Source organism: Carettochelys insculpta, chromosome 9, assembly GCF_033958435.1.
Source record: "Carettochelys insculpta isolate YL-2023 chromosome 9, ASM3395843v1, whole genome shotgun sequence".
Classification (NCBI taxonomy): Eukaryota; Metazoa; Chordata; order Testudines; family Carettochelyidae; genus Carettochelys; species Carettochelys insculpta.
Genome location: NC_134145.1, coordinates 47,542,671 through 47,563,149, shown reverse-complemented (window position 1 = coordinate 47,563,149; position 20,479 = coordinate 47,542,671). Strand labels below are relative to the sequence as shown.

The following is a 20,479-nucleotide window of genomic DNA, read 5'->3' as shown; positions in this document are numbered from 1 at the left end:
TCTAACTTGCATAAATCTTATTCATCCTGCTCTGCACCATCCTCTCTCACTCTCCGCATAAGTAAGTTGGCTACAGGGGTTGACCTGAGTACACTGTTCTGCTGCGAACTCTAGCTTTGACGCTACTTCTGTATGGTTCTTAAGTATGGCGAACTGATCATGTGGGCTGGTATGTTGCAGAGCATGAATGCCAGGGGGAATGCACCGAAGGATGTTGGTGGGATATAGAGGAAGAACACAGTATGATGTGGGGACAGCTGGTCAGAAATTTTCCAATTGAATATGGATGGATTGGTCAAACATGAAGCATTTTACAGAAACTTGATGATTTAGACAAATATTGTAATTGTTTGACCTATATTTTCATTCCATGCATCTTTGCCCAAAATGATTCACTCGTGGATAGCCCTATTGTTCCCTCTCCACGATTTAAATTGTTCTGTTAAACAAGACTAATTAAAAACTAGAAGAAAGGAGAATTGTTTTCATACAAATTTTTATTTTTACACTTTATTTTTTTAATGGACTGGTTGTGCAAAGCAAGTTATTTATGGTCCTTCATGGAAATGTTTCAGTAGGTGTCCCTGTGTCTCTTTTCAGATGTAAGATGTGGACCTCCACCGGTGATTGAGAATGGCCGTATTCTAGGTGACACAAGGAAAAAGATATATTTACCTGATGAGAGGGTGCATTATCAATGTAGGCCAGGCCTGAGAAACATTGGTTCTCCAACTGTAACATGTAAGGGGCGAGAGTGGTCTGATCCACCAATATGCAGAGGTATTTTAATTTTTTTTATTTCTAAAATAGCCTGGTAGTAAGGATATTGTTGGCATCAAACTTCCTTCTCACTTGAAAGTGTTTGTTTCCCTTTACTTCTTCTTTTTTCATATACAAATGTAACATCATCTACAAAGCCAGAAAGCAGATCTTTTTCTAGTCTGTGATGTTCTGCTGCATCTGTGATTTCATCAACTATTGGGCATCAAGAGGTTTTCCTATCCCCCATCAGTGTTTTTCTAGCTCCCCTTAGTTTTCACGGAATCAGAAAATCATAGACTCCTAAGGCTAGAAGGGATCTCAGGAAGTCATCAAGTCCATCCCCCTGTCTAAAGCAGGATCAACCCTAATTGTGTCATCCCAGCCAGGATTTTTGTCAAACCTGGACTAAAACACCTCTAGAGATGGAGATTATACCACCTCTCTAGATAACACATTCCAACGCTTCACTACTCTCCTGGTGAAACAGGTTTTCCTAATATCCAACCTACACCTCCTCTTCTGTAACTTGAGACCATTTCTCCTCATTCTGCTATATGTCACCACTGACAAAAATCTCTCTCCATCGTCTACAGAGCTCCCCTTCAGGAAGCTGAAGCTATCAAATCTCTCCTCACTCTTCTCTTCTGCAAACTAAATAAGCCCAGATCCCTCAACCTCTCCTCATAGGTCATGTGCTCCAGCCCCCTCATCATTTTGGTTGCCCTCCACTGAACCGTCTCCAATGAATCCACATCCTTTCTATACGGGGGGCCCCAGAACTGGACACAATACTCCAGGTGTTCTAGCAGAGTACATTGATAGTACTGTTGTGTAATGTTTGTGATCCGACAGCATTTTCTGAAAATCACTGCTGCAACAATTGTCTCTTTCTGCCCTTAATTTTAGAGGCTGCTGGAAAGTGTGGGCCACCACCTATTGTTGATAATGGAGACAGGATTGGCTTTCCACAGGCAGAATATAACCCAGGTTCCAGCATACAATACAAATGCCAAAGTTTTCATAAAATGGATGGACGTCAATATGTTTACTGTGATTCTGGCCAATGGACAGATCCACCAGTTTGCTTAAGTAGGTATTAATACCTGTGATATAAAAAAGTGATGATTTATACAGCTGTGTTGTTCTTCATATTATGGGCCCTGTTCTGAAGTTAGTCTGAATGGAGTTACTCTTTCATTCACACTGGAGTATGTGATGGGGAGACGTATTTTTTAGAGAGATATCACTGAATAATTTTTAAAGAAATGATAGTAAACAGCAAACACATTGTTATAAATATTTGGAAAGAATGCATCCCCCAAATAATATCTCAGTTAAACGCTACAGTGGAGCAGGCATGATATAAACAGCAGTGGATTCTACTTCTGTCCAGTGGGAGCTCCAACTGGCATAAAACGTATGTGACCTGCTGTGCACCAGCCTGTCTCACTCTCAGCATACTGAGGTTGGCTGCGAGGGTTGGTTAGAGTACACTGCTGTGAAGCTGCTTCTGTTTGGTTCTTAAGTATGGTGAACTGACCCCAATCTCCTCACTGTTCTTTCCCACAATATTACCTCAGGTGGTGGGAAAAGCTCCTTCTCCAGATTTCCTTTTCATTCTCTCAACCTTCTCTTATCTCCTTTCCTAAACTTCTCTGAAATTATTTATTTTATTTAACTCTGTAATGTAAAGCATTTGGGAGCAAGGTGAGTTTCAGTACAGGTAGAAGTTTCAGCGGTCTAGTCTTGTTAGTCTATTTCAGGAAAACAATGAGGAGTCCTGTGGCATCTTAAAGACTAACAAATTCATTTGGGCTAAAGATTATATGGGCTGTAATCCACTTTGTCAGATGCATGCCATGGTATGCCTGGTGGCTGAGCTTTGTGACTTTGTGATCATCCACAACAATTTCAGATTTGGGGATGATATATATCTTCAACTCAGCAGCACTGCCATGGGTACCTGCATGGCCTCACGGTAGGCCAACATTCATATGGCTGGCTTTGAACAAGGCTTCTTCAGCTCTAATATTAAGTGTCCCTCCTCTACTTATGTTACACTGATAACAGCTTCATCTTCTGGGCCCAAGGGAAGCAGGTAGTTGAAGATTTTTGCTGGGATTTCCATTCGAATTCCACCTTCAACCCAGGCCTGGACCAGCACATACAGCAGATCCATTTCCTGGACATTACAGTGCAAGTAAGTGATGACCACATAAACACCACTCTATACTGGAAATCTACTGACTGCTATATTTACCTACATGCCTCTAGCTTTCATCTAGAATAAATCACAGAATCCTTCATCTACAAGCCCTAAAATACATCTGCATTTGCTCCAATCCCTCAGATAGACACACACACCTAAAAGATCAATGTAAAAATTCTTAGAACTGGGGAAGTAGAGAAAGGGATTGATAGAGCCAGATATGTACTCTGCAGTCACCTGTTACAAGACAGGACCAACAAGAAAAATAGCAGAACATCACTGGCCATCATCTACATTCCCCAGCTAAACTCTCTCCAGCACAGCATCAAGAATCTGCACTTTATCTACACTTTATCTACAGCATCAGGAATCTACATTTTATCTTGAAAGATGATCCCTTGCTCCCACAAACTTTCAGAGGCAAGTCACTTTATGCTTACAGATAACCCCCCACCATGAAGCAACTACTCACCAGCAACTAAATATCACACAGAAGAAATACTAACCCAAGAGCCTATCCCTTCAACATACCTTGTTTTCAACTCTGTCCACATGCATAATCAACTGACAACATCATAGGAGCTAGCCGCATCATGAAGGGCCTGTTCATTTGCACATCTACTACTATGATATATGCCATTGTGTGCCAGAATGCCCATCTGCAAAGTACATTGGCGTAACCAGATTGTCTGTATATCAACAATAGTAACATTCAAAAACATTAGGAAAGCACTTCACTCTATCTGGACACTCGTTAGCACACTTGAAGGTTGCCATACTTCAGCAAACAGTTGAAAGCCAGCCTCCAGCATGAAACTGCAGAGTTGGAATCCATATGAAAACTTGAAACTATCAGACTGGGTAGAGACTGAGATTGGCTAGTTTACTACAAAAAATAATTTCCCCTCTTTTGGTCTTCACACCTTTTCATTAAGGCTACGTCTACACGTGCAGCCAACATCGAAATAGCTTATTTCGATGTTGTGACATCGAAATAGTCTATTTCAATGAATAACGTCTACACGTCCTCCAGGGCCGGCAACGTCGATGTTCAACTTCGACGTTGCTCAGCCCAACATCGAAATAGGCGCAGCGAGGGAACGTCTACACGTCAAAGTAGCACACATCGAAATAGGGATGCCAGGCACAGCTGCAGACAGGGTCACAGGGCGGACTCAACAGCAAGCCGCTCCCTTAAAGGGCCCCTCCCAGACACAGTTGCACTAAACAACACAAGATCCACAGAGCTGACAACTGGTTGCAGACCCTGTGCCTGCTGCATAGATCCCCAGCTGCCGCAGAAGAAGCCAGAAGCCCTGGGCTAAGGGCTGCTGCCCACGGTGACCATAGAGCCCCGCAGGGGCTGGAGAGAGAGCATCTCTCAACCCCCCAGCTGATGGCCGCCATGGAGGACCCAGCAATTTCGACGTTGCGGGACGCGGATCGTCTACACGGTCCCTACTTCGACGTTGAACGTCGAAGTAGGGCGCTATTCCTATCTCCTCATGAGGTTAGCGACTTCGACGTCTCGCCGCCTAACGTCGAAGTTAACTTCGAAATAGCGCCCGACGCGTGTAGACGCGACGGGCGCTATTTCAAAGTTGGTGCCGCTACTTCGAAGTAGCGTGCACGTGTAGACGCAGCTTAAGTGTTGGGAACAGGCCATATCCACCCTGACTGACTTGACCTTGTCAACACAGGTCCAACACATCATAATGTAACACACACATCTTTGCATTTGTATATATGTCTGCGGTTGAGGTCTTTGGTTTCCAAAAAGCGCAGGCATGAGGACTGTTTTGACGACAAGGACAGAAATGTCCAAGCTCTTCTTGACAAGATGCATGTGACACACCTGGCTTGGATCAACAATAAAGAGAATGCCTCCAGGAAATTGGCATATATTTGAGCTAAGCAGGAAGCATAAGTCAAATTAAGGCAAATGAAAGAGGAAAGGTGGAAACATCAAACAGTTAAATTCCAAGATGTGGCTGATAGACATGATTTTAAAGCATTCTATGATGGGCTGAAGACAGCCTATGGGTCACCCTTTGCTGACTGTTCACCAGTTCTTTCTCCTGATGGCCTCACTTTGAGCACAGATAGTGCTAAAATTCTTCACTGCTGGGCTGAACATTTTCACAAAGTATTGAACGACCTCAACTTTTGACAACAGCCATCTTGAAGAGATTCCTCAGTGGACTAATAATCAACCCAACATGATCAACAGAAATGAACTCTGGAAAATATTTTGGCGAATTGGCTGTCCTGAAACAAATCATCAACATTGTTTAGTCTTCTCATGATAGCATCCTTGGTCACATCTTTAACAATAGAGAGACATCAGTTTCTTTTGAAATATCAAGGGCACAAAGCAAGGATGTGCCCTTGCTTTTCTCCATTTCAAAATCTACTTTTCACTGATGCTGTTGGTTGATTTTAAGGAATGCACATTGGGCACACCGACTCACTGCCAAACAGATGTCAGTATTTTCAATCTTTGGAGACTTCAGAGTCACACTGAAGTGGTTACTACAACAGTTTATGACCTTCTGTTAGCATTGTTGGCTCATTCAGTGAAGGATGCACAGGACCTTTTTGACTGATTTGTTACTTCTGCTTACAGCATTGTACTCACAGTGAGACTCAGGAAGACAGAAGTTATGCCTTAGCTGTTTGGAAAGACCCCAGCACTCCAGTGGTCATTGCTGTTGGTACAGTCCTTAAGGCTGTTGACCAGTTCTGCTACCTTGGAAGTGTACTGTCCTCTAGCATGAAAGTGGATCATGACGTATCTGCTCAATTAGTCAAAGTCTTTGGAAAATTGACCAAATGCCTATGGAATGACCATGGTATTAAACTCCATACCAAAGCAGCAGTTTATCAGGCAGTTGTCGTGAATATCCTGATGTATGGCTCAGAGTCAAGGGCAATTTATCTCTGCCATGTTTTGAAACACAAACAGTTCCATATGTGCAATCTGAGGAAGACTGACCATGTGAATCGGTGGGACAAAATTCCTAAACAAAGTTTCTAAAGCTGTGTGGTGTCATGGGCATGGAAGCAATGCTTATTAACAGACAGTGCCACTGGATTAGTCATGTTATCAGGGTAGAAGATATACGGACACCAAAGATGGTCCTCTATGGCCAGCTTGCTCATGGAAAGAGCTCTATTGGTGGTCAGCATAAGCACTATAAAGACATCTTAAAGGCCAACGTGAAGTCATGCAGCATATCTCCCAATGGTCTAGAAACTCTAGTTCAGGACAAATTGTCCTGCTGGCAAACCACTGTACAGACTCTTAATTGATTTGAAAGTCAGCCTATCCAGGCACTACAGGAAAAGTGTAGGATCTGAAAAGGACGCACAAGGCCTGTGGTTGGTATTTTTTTATGTGACATCTCTAATCAGTTCTGCTGATCATGAATTGGTTTAGTCACTCACCAATGGCATCACAGAAGATGAGATCCATCGATGGACAGCTCATTCCAAGAAGAAGGAGATGTAGATCTGCCAAACTGAAGTTTCCATGGCATGCATCTGACAAAGTGGGTTCCAGACCACAAAAGCTTATGCCCATATACATTTGTTAGGCTTTAAAGTGGCACTAGACATCTTGTTAATGTGGTTACAGTTCTTCAGATGTCCAATAAGAAATTTGCCATGTGGAGAATTACATGACACTTTTTCCATTTCCAGAGCCATGCACAGCATCACCAGAAGAGATGGAGAAAAACAACATTAAGCTGAAATGGAAAAATGCTCAGAAATTGTACTCAGAAAGTGGAGACATCATTGAATTTGCCTGTAAAGAGGGATATGAGAAGGATGTATCACCTTCCCTGTTTAGAGCAGTGTGTAGGGAGGGGACACTGGACTATCCAAAGTGCAAGAGTAGAGGTATGTAATCTGCAGTTAATCTGCAATGCTGATGAACGTCCTGACAAAAAGATTTTTTAACTTTTCGTGAGGTTCTCTAGGCTTCAAAGAAAATAAAAAATACATGGCAGAATAGCACTGTTGAGATGGGTACTTTATGAACACAAGGGAAATAATAGTTTCTGACAGTAACTACTTACAGTTGTAATAGATAGGACAGGTGGGCTACATCCACACTAGAAGCATCTTTCTACAGAAGTTACTGTCATAAGAGAGGGGTAGCCATGTTACTGTGGATCTGCAAAAGCAACGAGGGGTCCTGTGGCACCTTGTAGACTAACAGAAATGTATGAGCATAAGCTTTCGTGGGCAAAAACCCACTTCATCAGATGCATCTGACAAAGTGGTCTTTGCCCACGAAAGCTTATTCTCATACATTTCTGTTAGTCTATAAGGTGCCACAGGACCCCCTTGTTGCTTTTGTCATAAGAGATGTTCCAACAAAATTTCTGTCAACAGATCGCATCTACACATAAAAGTGGATTGAACTTTTGATCCGCTCTGTCAACAAAAGGTCCCCTGAAGCATCTACACGGCTTTTTTGTTGACAGTGCATGTGTAGATATTCCACCATTTTGTCTACAAAATGCTTTTGCGTGATACAGCTATGGTCGATAGAGAGGTGCATTTAATAAGTAAAGTGAATAGAATTTTAGATGAGCTGGGGCAATCACTGGCCTTTATGGATTACAAGAAGGGTAAAAAAATTGCAAGCACTTTTTTTTTAACTAAAGTTCCTCAGGTGATCCAAAGGCCTAATTTTTGATCGATGCAGCTGATTTTCGTTGGTCTGTATGCCTTTGATTTCCCTCTGAAGCTGATTTTTAGCTCACAAATCATTACTGCACTTAGCACTGCTGACGAGTTTTATGTCATTGAATCATAGACTCATCAAATCCTAGAGCCAGAAGAGACCTCCGGAGGTCATCGAGTGTAGCCCCCTGCTCAGAGTAAAACCAAACTAAATCATCCCAGCCGGGAGTTTGTCAAACTGGAACTTAAAAAAACTCTAGGAAGGCAGATTACACCACCTCTCTAGGTAACACATTCCAGTGCTTCAGCACGCTCTTAATGAATAGTTTTTCCTAATATCCAACCTACACCTCTCCCACTATAACTTGATAGCATTGCTCCTTGTTCTGCCTCCTGTCACTAGTGAAGACAGCCTCTTTATATAACCCTCTTCAGGAAGCTGAAAGCTGCTATCAAATCATGTCTCACTCTTCTCTTCTGCAAACTAAATAAGCCCAAATCCCTCAGCCTTTCCTCATAGATCATGTACTCCATTCCCCCTAATCATTTTAGTTGTCCTCCACTGGACCTTTCACAATGCATGCACGTCTTTCTTCTGTACTTGGGGCTGGGAGCGGGGCTCAGAACAGAATGCAGTACTCCAGATGTGGCATTGCCAGTGCTGAATATAGGGGAGTAATAACATCTCTTGGGCTACGTCTACACGTGCACCCAACTTCGAAATAGCTTATTTCGATGTTGCGACATCGAAATAGGCTATTTCGATGAATAACGTCTACACGTCCTCCAGGGCTGGCAACGTCGATGTTCAACTTCGACGTTGCTCAGCCCAACATCGAAATAGGCACAGCGAGGGAACGTCTACACGCCAAAGTAGCACACATCGAAATAAGGGAGCCAGGCACAGCTGCAGACAGGGTCACGGGGTGGACTCAACAGCAAGTCGCTCCCTTAAAGGGCCCCTCCCAGACACACTTTCATTAAACAGTGCAAGATACACAGAGCCAACAACTAGTTGCAGACCCTGTATATGCAGCACGAACCCCCAGCTGCAGCAGCAGCAGCCAGAAGCCCTGGGCTAAGGGCTGCTGCCCACGGTGACCACAGAGCCCCGCAAGGGCTGGAGAGAGAGTATCTCTCAACCCCCCAGCTGATGGCCGCCATGGAGGACCCCGCTATTTCGATGTTGCGGGACGCGGATCGTCTACACGTCCCTACTTCGATGTTGAACGTCGAAGTAGGGCGCTATTCCCATCCGCTCATGGGGTTAGCGACTTCGACGTCTCGCCGCCTAACGTCGATTTCAACTTCGAAATAGCGCCCAACACGTGTAGACGTGACGGGCGCTATTTCAAAGTTACTGCCGCTACTTCGAAGTAGCGTGCACGTGTAGACGCAGCCCAAGTTTGGCAGCTATGTCGAGGACTGTGACACCACAAACATCTCTCAGTGCCATTCACAGCATATGTTCCACCACCAACTCAGACCATTCTATCATCAACGTGGAAGCATCACTGCGGAGAAGTGGGTATTAGAAATTGTTGCCAAGGGATATACCATCCCGTTCTGATTCATGCCCCCACCCAAACCTCCTACCCAGTCCCTCTCCAGGGACCTCTTTAATGATAAGATGTTAAAACAGGAGGTAGACCACCTCATATCTATAGGGGTGGTAGAGAGAGTCCCGGACAAGTTCCGAGGGAAAGGTTTTTACTCCCTATACTTTCTCACAGAGAAGAAAACAGGGGACTGGAGGCCAATCCTGGACCTACAGGCTCTCAATCGCTATCTCTGCAAACAATGCTTCAAGATGACCACAATCACTTCCATAGTCATGGCACTGGACGATGAGGATTTGTTCGCAGCCCTCAACCTCCAATATGCGTACTTCCACATAACGATCCATCTGGCACACAGGCATTTTCTCCACTTCACAGTGGCCATGGAACTCTTTCAGGACAGAGTCCTTCTCTTCGGATTCTTTGCAGTGCCCAGGGTCTTTACCAAGACACTTTCGGTAGTGTCAGCTTACCTGCATCGGCAGGACGTATACATTTTTCCATATCTGGACGACTGCCTACTGAAGGGTGTCTCATGGGCAGATGTCCAGGACATGATAGACATTACTACAAAGATCTTCCTCTCACTGGGCCTAGTCATCAACTTTCAAAAATCAATGATGGAGCCCACACAAAACATAGAATTCATAGGGGCATGCCTACATTCTATTACATCAAGGATATTTCTGCCTGGCACACGTCGCCATCTGATCCTTGGTGCAAGTGCTGATGTACAGCCCTGCAGTGCCAGTCCTAACTTGCTTGCAGCTACTGGGACACATGGCCACCACCATGTTCGTGGTGCAGAATGCCGGACTACATACATATTCAAGGCCTTCAGCACTGGTTGGCAATGGTGTACAAGCCAACGATGCATACCACTTGCAAAAAGGTATCACCCACAATGGAGGTACAAAAGTCTCTGGCATGATGGGCAGACCCCAAGAACTTGCTATCAGGGGTGCCCTTCCACCAACTGCAAATCACGGTTTTTCTCATGACAGATGCCTCCCACATTGGATGGGGGGCATACATGGGCAACAAAGCAACACGGGGCGATGGTCCCCTGCAGAGATGGCAATGCACATAAACATACTGGAGCTCAGGGCAGCGGTCAATGCATGCGGGCACTTCCGCAAATATCTGCGGGACAAGGTAGTTGGAGTCAATACCGACAACACCTCCACAATGTTCTATATCTATTGCCAAGGCAGATCCTGTGCATTATGCGCAGAGGTGGTCCGACTATGGAATTGGTGCATTGCAAACAACATAACTCTAAAAGCCTCATACTTACCTGGTGTTCACAATGTGAGGGCGGATATCCTGAGCAGACATTTTGCTCTCATGCACGAGTGGCAGATCAGCTCTGAACTACTCCACAGCATATTAGACAGATGGGAGTTTCCCCAGATTGACATGTTTGCCACCGATACCAGCAGGAAATGCCCTCAATACTGCTCCAGAGCGGGCATTGGACAAGGCTCATTGGGAGATGCCTTCATGCTCTCATGGAAGGGCCCCTTGCTGTATGCATTCGCTCCCACAGGGCTCATTCACAAGGTCCTGGAAAAAGCAAGGAGGGAGAAGGCGTGCCTCATACTTATAGCCCCAATGTGGGATCGACAGCACTGGTTTCCTCTGCTGCTACACATGTCATGCTGCCCACCACTCCCCCTCCTGATGGTACTGAACCTCCTCACGCTGAATCAAGGGACCGTAACACACCCTCATCCTTGAATGCTCTGCCTCAAAGCATGGCTAATCTATGGCTCAGCACCTCAGAGAGAACATGCTCAGAAGGAGTAAAAGAGGTCCTGGAATGCAGTCAACGGGCCTCTAACAGGAAGACTTATGCATACAAGTGGAAACATTTTACATCCTGTTGTCTGTCTGAGCAATTAACTCCGTCAGAGGTCTCCATTCCCACAATCTTGGAGTACTTACTGGACCTGAAACGGAGCAGACTCACCTTATCATCGTTAAAGGTCCACTGTGCAGCTATATTGGCATTCCAACATATGACGTATGGGTCAACTGTATTTGCCCATCCCATTACCACACAGTTTCTGAAGGGCCTTGCAAACTTATACCATGGAAACTGTTACCGCCTTCATGGAGCTTAGACCTGGGCGTTGACACACTGTCTAGACCACCCTTTGAACCATTGGCCACTGTATCCCTCCAACTTCTTACCATAAAGGCAACTTTTCTTCTTGCAATTACATCGGCCCGCAGGGTGAGTGAGCTGGCAGTGATAATCGCAACGCCGCCCTATACAATTTTCTTGAAAGAAGGGGTAGTTTTGCAATTACACCTGGCATTCCTTCCAAAGATCTCCTCAGATTTCCACATTAATGAGCCAATAGTTCTACCATACTTCTATCCCAGACCACAAGCCTCAAGTGGGAAAGTACGGCTGCATTCACTCAATGTGAGGAGGGTGCTAGCCTTTTACATAGACAGAACTAAACCCTTCCAGAAGATGGATAGGCTCCTGGTGTCTCTTGCACCCAGATCAAAGGGGGAAGGCCCATCATCACAAAGAATTTCGAATAACATCGTATCCTGCATAAAAATGTGCTACGAGCTTCGTAAGACCCCTCTGCTAGTTCCGCCCAGGGCTCACTCCACTACAGCAAAAGCGACCTTGACAGCCTTTTAAAGGAGTTGCATTAAAGGACATCTGCAGAACGGCAACATGGTTATCCTAAGACACCTTTGGCAGACACTATGCGATTCACCGGGTGTTGGATGAGGATACGCGTCTATTGACAGCAGTCCTTTCAAGGGCAAGCTGCACATAAATCCATTACCCACCTCCATTTTTTTGGGGGTCACTGCTGGGTAGTCACCTAATGTGGAGCACCCACGGGGACCACTTGAAAAAGAAAAAGAAGTTACTCATTTGTGTAGTAACGATGGTTCTTTGAGATGTGTCCCCGTGGGTGCTCCACTACCCACCCATTTGTCCCTGCTTCGGAGTTCTGCTTGGTGTTTTTCAGCGCGGGGTGGTTGGTCAAGGAACTGGCATGGACTGGATTGCGCATGTGACCGAAAGCATGCAAAGGGTGGACATGCATCGGTGCATGCATGACCCGACGAGATACAGCTTGGAAATCTCTGATCTGCGGAGCAGTGGCAAGCCTGACACCTAATGTGGAGCACCCATGGGGACACAGCTCGAAGAACCATCATTGCTACACAAGTGAGAAACTTCTTTTTATGGACACTCACTTTTCAATTGTTTTCCGACCAGTACATTTATTTGTCTATCTCCCATTTCAGATGTAAGATGTGGTGCACCCCCTGCAATTTTGAATGCCAACATTGTAAATAATGAAGAGAAAGAGTATCTGCCTGGTGCCCAGGTGTACTATGAATGTAAAGAAGGCTTTCAAAGTGTGGAAGTGAATTATGTGATTTGTACAGATGGAACATGGTCACCACCACCAGTTTGCAATGGTAGGAATTTGTATTTTATTTACAAGTCATAAGAGGTGTGTGATGGTGAGCTGGGAACAGAATGAACCTAAAAGATCATCTTGGCCATCCCCGCTACAATGAAGCAGGGTTTAGTGTACCTGGGTAATCCCAGACAGTCAACCTTTTCTTAAAATCTCCAGTGATAGGCATTCCACAACCTCTCAAAGTAACCTCTTTGGGAACTTAACTGTCTGTTAATCAGTTACATGGAACATATACTTGTCTTGTGCTGTATATGACATTCCTGATAATACTTCCAGCAGGACCTTTTCCTTTTTTGCAGCAGCATCACACCTGTGATTCATTGAATTTGTGATCCACAAAAGTCCCCTGTGTCTTCCAGAGATAGCCCCACTCCATTCCGTTTGGGTATGCATGCAATATCTCTTCAAAACCAGAGCACATATTCCCACAGCAGTACTTGTTGAGGTTGAGCATGGATTTGCTGCACAGTGATGCTCACAGCTAAGAGCATGAATGGTCAGAACTGCCTCAAACCCCACAATCCCTTCTTGCCACCCATAGATAGACAATGTGAACTTCTCATACACTTTCCCAATTGAAATCTATTTAGCTTTCTTTTATTGTAAATTGTTACGTGTAGCTGTAGTTTAGATAGTGGTACTCACTTGAAAATATTCCTCGTATCTTATTTTTCTTTGAGCTTCATGCTCAGTACCAGAGCATAGCTACATCCTTGGGATTTAAATGATGCTTTGGCTGTAATAAATTTTAGTCACTGCCTAAAGGGGGAGGGATACATTGGGCAGAAGTATCTTATCTCCCACATGCCAATGATTCTATATTGAGTGTTGAGATCTGTGCTTCTCATTTTCATTATTTTACCTGCATTGATCAGTTATGAAAGCTGAGCATCTGAGCCAACCCTATTTACATGCAGAATCATTACATTTGTTTTATGACTTTCTCCAGAAAGCATCCACCAAGGCAACTATGCAGAGACAAGTGATTCCTGCAAAGACCTCCCTTTGCTCTGGCCAATCACCTGATTGCTTAAAAAAAATGAGGTCAAGAAGATCCTGCTGCTTCTTCATTGAAGAGAAGCTGGAAAAACTATAATGAAAGCTTACATGGCTTAGCCCTTGTTTTTCTGGGGTGGAACCTGGCAGAGATTACTTGGTATAACCAGTTAGGGCTCTGTTCTGAAGTTACTTGAAGTAGTATAATACCAGATTAAACCCATCTGAATGGAGTCACTCTTCATTCACACTAGAGTATGTGAGAGAGAGACTCATATTCTTTATAGAGATATCACTGCACAACTTTTAAACACAAGATCAGCGAACACATCATTATAAATATTCGGAATGTATGCAGCCCCCAAATAAAATCTCAGTTAAAACCTATAAAACTCCACTAAAAAGGAGTGAACATTATGCTGATATATGCAGGAGTGGATTCTATTTTTGTCATGGGAAGCTCTAACTTGCATAAATCTTATTCATCCTGCTCTGCACCATCCTCTCTCACTCTCCGCATAAGTAAGTTGGCTACAGGGGTTGACCTGAGTACACTGTTCTGCTGCGAACTCTAGCTTTGATGCTACTTCTGTATGGTTCTTAAGTATGGCGAACTGATCATGTGGGCTGGTATGTTGCAGAGCATGAATGCCAGGGGGAATGCACCAAAGGATGTTGGTGGGATATAGAGGAAGAACACAGTATGATGTGGGGACAGCTGGTCAGAAATTTTCCAATTGAATATGGATGGATTGGTCAAACATGAAGCATTTTACAGAAACTTGATGATTTAGACAAATATTGTAATTGTTTGACCTATATTTTCATTCCATGCATCTTTGCCCAAAATGATTCACTCGTGGATAGCCCTATTGTTCCCTCTCCACGATTTAAATTGTTCTGTTAAACAAGACTAATTAAAAACTAGAAGAAAGGAGAATTGTTTTCATACAAATTTTTATTTTTACACTTTATTTTTTTAATGGACTGGTTGTGCAAAGCAAGTTATTTATGGTCCTTCATGGAAATGTTTCAGTAGGTGTCCCTGTGTCTCTTTTCAGATGTAAGATGTGGACCTCCACCGGTGATTGAGAATGGCCGTATTCTAGGTGACACAAGGAAAAAGATATATTTACCTGATGAGAGGGTGCATTATCAATGTAGGCCAGGCCTGAGAAACATTGGTTCTCCAACTGTAACATGTAAGGGGCGAGAGTGGTCTGATCCACCAATATGCAGAGGTATTTTAATTTTTTTTATTTCTAAAATAGCCTGGTAGTAAGGATATTGTTGGCATCAAACTTCCTTCTCACTTGAAAGTGTTTGTTTCCCTTTACTTCTTCTTTTTTCATATACAAATGTAACATCATCTACAAAGCCAGAAAGCAGATCTTTTTCTAGTCTGTGATGTTCTGCTGCATCTGTGATTTCATCAACTATTGGGCATCAAGAGGTTTTCCTATCCCCCATCAGTGTTTTTCTAGCTCCCCTTAGTTTTCACGGAATCAGAAAATCATAGACTCCTAAGGCTAGAAGGGATCTCAGGAAGTCATCAAGTCCATCCCCCTGTCTAAAGCAGGATCAACCCTAATTGTGTCATCCCAGCCAGGATTTTTGTCAAACCTGGACTAAAAAACCTCTAGAGATGGAGATTATACCACCTCTCTAGATAACACATTCCAACGATTCACTACTCTCCTGGTGAAACAGGTTTTCCTAATATCCAACATACACCTCCTCTTCTGTAACTTGAGACCATTTCTCCTCATTCTGCTATATGTCACCACTGACAAAAATCTCTCTCCATCGTCTACAGAGCTCCCCTTCAGGAAGCTGAAGCTATCAAATCTCTCCTCACTCTTCTCTTCTGCAAACTAAATAAGCCCAGATCCCTCAACCTCTCCTCACAGGTCATGTGCTCCAGCCCCCTCATCATTTTGGTTGCCCTCCACTGAACCGTCTCCAATGAATCCACATCCTTTCTATACGGGGGGCCCCAGAACTGGACACAATACTCCAGGTGTTCTAGCAGAGTACATTGATAGTACTGTTGTGTAATGTTTGTGATCCGACAGCATTTTCTGAAAATCACTGCTGCAACAATTGTCTCTTTCTGCCCTTAATTTTAGAGGCTGCTGGAAAGTGTGGGCCACCACCTATTATTGATAATGGAGACATGCTTGGCTTTCCACAGGCAGTATATAACCCAGGTTCCAGCATACAATACAAATGCCAAAATTTTCATAAAATGGACGGACGTCAATATGTTTACTGTGATTCTGGCCAATGGACAGATCCACCAGTTTGCTTAAGTAGGTATTAATACCTGTGATATGAAAAAGTGATGATTTATACAGCTGTGTTGTTCTTCATATTATGGGCCCTGTTCTGAAGTTAGTCTGAATGGAGTTACTCTTTCATTCACACTGGAGTATGTGATGGGGAGACGTATTTTTTATAGAGATATCACTGAATAATTTTTAAAGAAAAGATAGTAAACAGCAAACACATTGTTATAAATATTTGGAAAGAATGCATCCCCCAAATAATATCTCAGTTAAACGCTACAGTGGAGCAGGCATGATATAAACAGCAGTGGATTCTACTTCTGTCCAGTGGGAGCTCCAACTGGCATAAAACGTATGTGACCTGCTGTGCACCAGCCTGTCTCACTCTCAGCATACTGAGGTTGGCTACGAGGGTTGGCTAGACTACACTGCTGTGAAGCTGCTTCTGTTTGGTTCTTAAGTATGGTGAACTGACCCCAATCTCCTCACTGTTCTTTCCCACAATATTACCTCAGGTGGTGGGAAAAGCTCCTTCTTCAGATTTCCTTTTCATTCTCTCAACCTTCTCTTATCTCCTTTCCTAAACTTCTCTGAAATTATTTATTTTATTTAACTCTGTAATGTAAATCATTTGGGAGCAAGGTGAGTTTCAGTACAGGTAGAAGTTTCAGCGGTCTAGTCTTGTTAGTCTATTTCAGGAAAACAATGAGGAGTCCTGTGGCATCTTAAAGACTAACAAATTCATTTGGGCTAAAGATTATATGGGCTGTAATCCACTTTGTCAGATGCATGCCATGGTATGCCTGGTGGCTGAGCTTTGTGACTTTGTGATCATCCACAACAATTTCAGATTTGGGGATGATATATATCTTCAACTCAGCAGCACTGCCATGGGTACCTGCATGGCCTCACGGTAGGCCAACATTCATATGGCTGGCTTTGAACAAGGCTTCTTCAGCTCTAATATTAAGTGTCCCTCCTCTACTTATGTTACACTGATAACAGCTTCATCTTCTGGGCCCAAGGGAAGCAGGTAGTTGAAGATTTTTGCTGGGATTTCCATTCGAATTCCACCTTCAACCCAGGCCTGGACCAGCACATACAGCAGATCCATTTCCTGGACATTACAGTGCAAGTAAGTGATGACCACATAAACACCACTCTATACTGGAAATCTACTGACTGCTATATTTACCTACATGCCTCTAGCTTTCATCTAGAATAAATCACAGAATCCTTCATCTACAAGCCCTAAAATACATCTGCATTTGCTCCAATCCCTCAGATAGACACACACACCTAAAAGATCAATGTAAAAATTCTTAGAACTGGGGAAGTAGAGAAAGGGATTGATAGAGCCAGATATGTACTCTGCAGTCACCTGTTACAAGACAGGACCAACAAGAAAAATAGCAGAACATCACTGGCCATCATCTACATTCCCCAGCTAAACTCTCTCCAGCACAGCATCAAGAATCTGCACTTTATCTACACTTTATCTACAGCATCAGGAATCTACATTTTATCTTGAAAGATGATCCCTTGCTCCCACAAACTTTCAGAGGCAAGTCACTTCATGCTTACAGATAACCCCCCACCATGAAGCAACTACTCACCAGCAACTAAATATCACACAGAAAAAATACTAACCCAAGAGCCTATCCCTTCAACATACCTTGTTTTCAACTCTGTCCACATGCATAATCAACTGACAACATCATAGGAGCTAGCCGCATCATGAAGGGCCTGTTCATTTGCACATCTACTACTATGATATATGCCATTGTGTGCCAGAATGCCCATCTGCAAAGTACATTGGCCTAACCAGATTGTCTGTATATCAACAATAGTAACATTCAAAAACATTAGGAAAGCACTTCACTCTATCTGGACGCTCGTTAGCACACTTGAAGGTTGCCATACTTCAGCAAACACTTGAAAGCCAGCCTCCAGCATGAAACTGCAGAGTTGGAATCCATATGAAAACTTGAAACTATCAGACTGGGTCTGAATAGAGACTGAGATTGGCTAGCTTACTACAAAAAATAATTTCCCCTCTTTTGGTCTTCACACCTTTTCATTAAGTGTTGGGAACAGGCCATATCCACCCTGACTGACTTGACCTTGTCAACACAGGTCCAACACATCATAATGTAACACACACATCTTTGCATTTGTATATATGTCTGCGGTTGAGGTCTTTGGTTTCCAAAAAGCGCAGGCATGAGGACTGTTTTGACGACAAGGACAGAAATGTCCAAGCTCTTCTTGACAAGATGCATGTGACACACCTGGCTTGGATCAACAATAAAGAGAATGCCTCCAGGAAATTGGCATATATTTGAGCTAAGCAGGAAGCACAAGTCAAATTAAGGCATATGAAAGAGGAAAGGTGGAAACATCAAACAGTTAAATTCCAAGATGTGGCTAATAGACATGATTTTAAAGCATTCTATGATGGGCTGAAGACAGCCTATGGGTCACCCATTGCTGACTGTTCACCAGTTCTTTCTGCTGATGGCCTCACTTTGAGCACAGATAGTGCTAAAATTCTTCACTGCTGGGCTGAACATTTTCACAAAGTATTGAACGACCTCAACTTTTGACAACAGCCATCTTGAAGAGATTCCTCAGTGGACTAATAATCAACCCAACATGATCAACAGAAATGAACTCTGGAAAATATTTTGGCGAATTGGCTGTCCTGAAACAAATCATCAACATTGTTTAGTCTTCTCATGATAGCATCCTTGGTCACATCTTTAACAATAGAGAGACATCAGTTTCTTTTGAAATATCAAGGGCACAAAGCAAGGATGTGCCCTTGCTTTTCTCCATTTCAAAATCTACTTTTCACTGATGCTGTTGGTTGATTTTAAGGAATGCACATTGGGCACACCGACTCACTGCCAAACAGATGTCAGTATTTTCAATCTTTGGAGACTTCAGAGTCACACTGAAGTGGTTACTACAACAGTTTATGACCTTCTGTTAGCATTGTTGGCTCATTCAGTGAAGGATGCACAGGACCTTTTTGACTGATTTGTTACTTCTGCTTACAGCATTGTACTCACAGTGACTCAGGAAGACAGAAGTTATGCCTCAGCTGTTTGGAAAGACCCCAGCACTCCAATGGTCATTGCTGTTGGTACAGTCCTTAAGGCTGTTGACCAGTTCTGCTACCTTGGAAGTGTACTGTCCTCTAGCATAAAAGTGGATCATGACTTATCTGCTCAATTAGCCAAAGTCTTTGGAAAATTGACCAAATGCCTATGGAATGACCATGGTATTAAACTCCATACCAAAGCAGCAGTTTATCAGGCAGTTGTCGTGAATATCCTGATGTATGGCTCAGAGTCAAGGGCAATTTATCTCTGCCATGTTTTGAAACACAAACAGTTCCATATGTGCAATCTGAGGAAGACTGACCATGTGAATTGGTGGGACAAAATTCCTAAACAAAGTTTCTAAAGCTGTGTGGTGTCATGGGCATGGAAGCAATGCTTATTAACAGACAGTGCCACTGGATTAGTCATGTTATCAGGGTAGAAGATATGCGGACACCAAAGATGGTCCTCTATGGCCAGCTTGCTCATGGAAAGAGCTCTATTGGTGGTCAGCATAAGCACTATAAAGACATCTTACAGGCCAACGTGAAGTCATGCAGCATATCTCCCAATGGTCTAGAAACTCTAGTTCAGGACAAATTGTCCTGCTGGCAAACCACTGTACAGACTCTTAATTGATTTGAAAGTCAGCCTATCCAGGCACTACAGGAAAAGTGTAGGATCTGAAAAGGACGCACAAGGCCTGTGGTTGGTATTTTTTTATGTGACATCTCTAATCAGTTCTGCTGATCATGAATTGGTTTAGTCACTCACCAATGGCATCACAGAAGATGAGATCCATCGATGGACAGCTCATTCCAAGAAGAAGGAGATGTAGATCTGCCAAACTGAAGTTTCCATGGCATGCATCTGACAAAGTGGGTTCCAGACCACAAAAGCTTATGCCCATATACATTTGTTAGGCTTTAAAGTGGCACTAGACATCTTGTTAATGTGGTTACAGTTCTTCAGATGTCCAATAAGAAATTTGCCATGTGGAGAATTACATGACACTTTTTCCATTTCCAGAGCCATGCACAGCATCACCAGAAGAGATGGAGAAAAACAACATTAAGCTGAAATGGAAAAATGCTCAGAAATTGTTCTCAGAAAGTGGAGACATCATTGAATTTGCCTGTAAAGAGGGATATGAGAAGGATGTATCATCTTCTCCGTTAAGAGCAGTGTGTAGGGAGGGGACACTGGACTATCCAAAGTGCAAGAGTAGAGGTATGTAATCTGCAGTTAATCTGCAATGCTGATGAACATCCTGACAAAAAGATTTTTTAACTTTTCGTGAGGTTCTCTAGGCTTCAAAGAAAATAAAAAATACATGGCAGAATAGCACTGTTGAGATGGGTACTTTATGAACACAAGGGAAATAATAGTTTCT

At 43.4% G+C, this 20,479-nt stretch overlaps 1 protein-coding gene and 1 long non-coding RNA gene across 2 annotated transcripts in view; both read left to right on the top strand.

Annotated features, from left to right (window-relative positions):
• LOC142017492 (uncharacterized) overlaps positions 1 to 658 on the top strand; it is a 28,931-nt gene extending 28,273 nt beyond the window's left edge. Inside the window, exon 3 of the long non-coding RNA XR_012646541.1 lies at positions 601 to 658. This is a non-coding gene — a long non-coding RNA (uncharacterized LOC142017492). The remainder of the gene's footprint in view (positions 1 to 600) is intronic.
• A 9,347-nt stretch (positions 659 to 10,005) lies between these two features.
• Positions 10,006 to 20,270, top strand: LOC142017947 (complement factor H-related protein 2-like; the record flags this gene model as incomplete). The annotated part of the gene is made up of 5 exons (XM_075003303.1): positions 10,006 to 10,135; positions 12,514 to 12,690; positions 14,753 to 14,932; positions 15,821 to 16,003; positions 20,116 to 20,270. Coding segments are annotated over exons 1-5 (825 nt in total), but the record flags the coding sequence as incomplete, so codon positions are not given.
• Between the last annotated feature and the right edge of the window lie 209 nt (positions 20,271 to 20,479).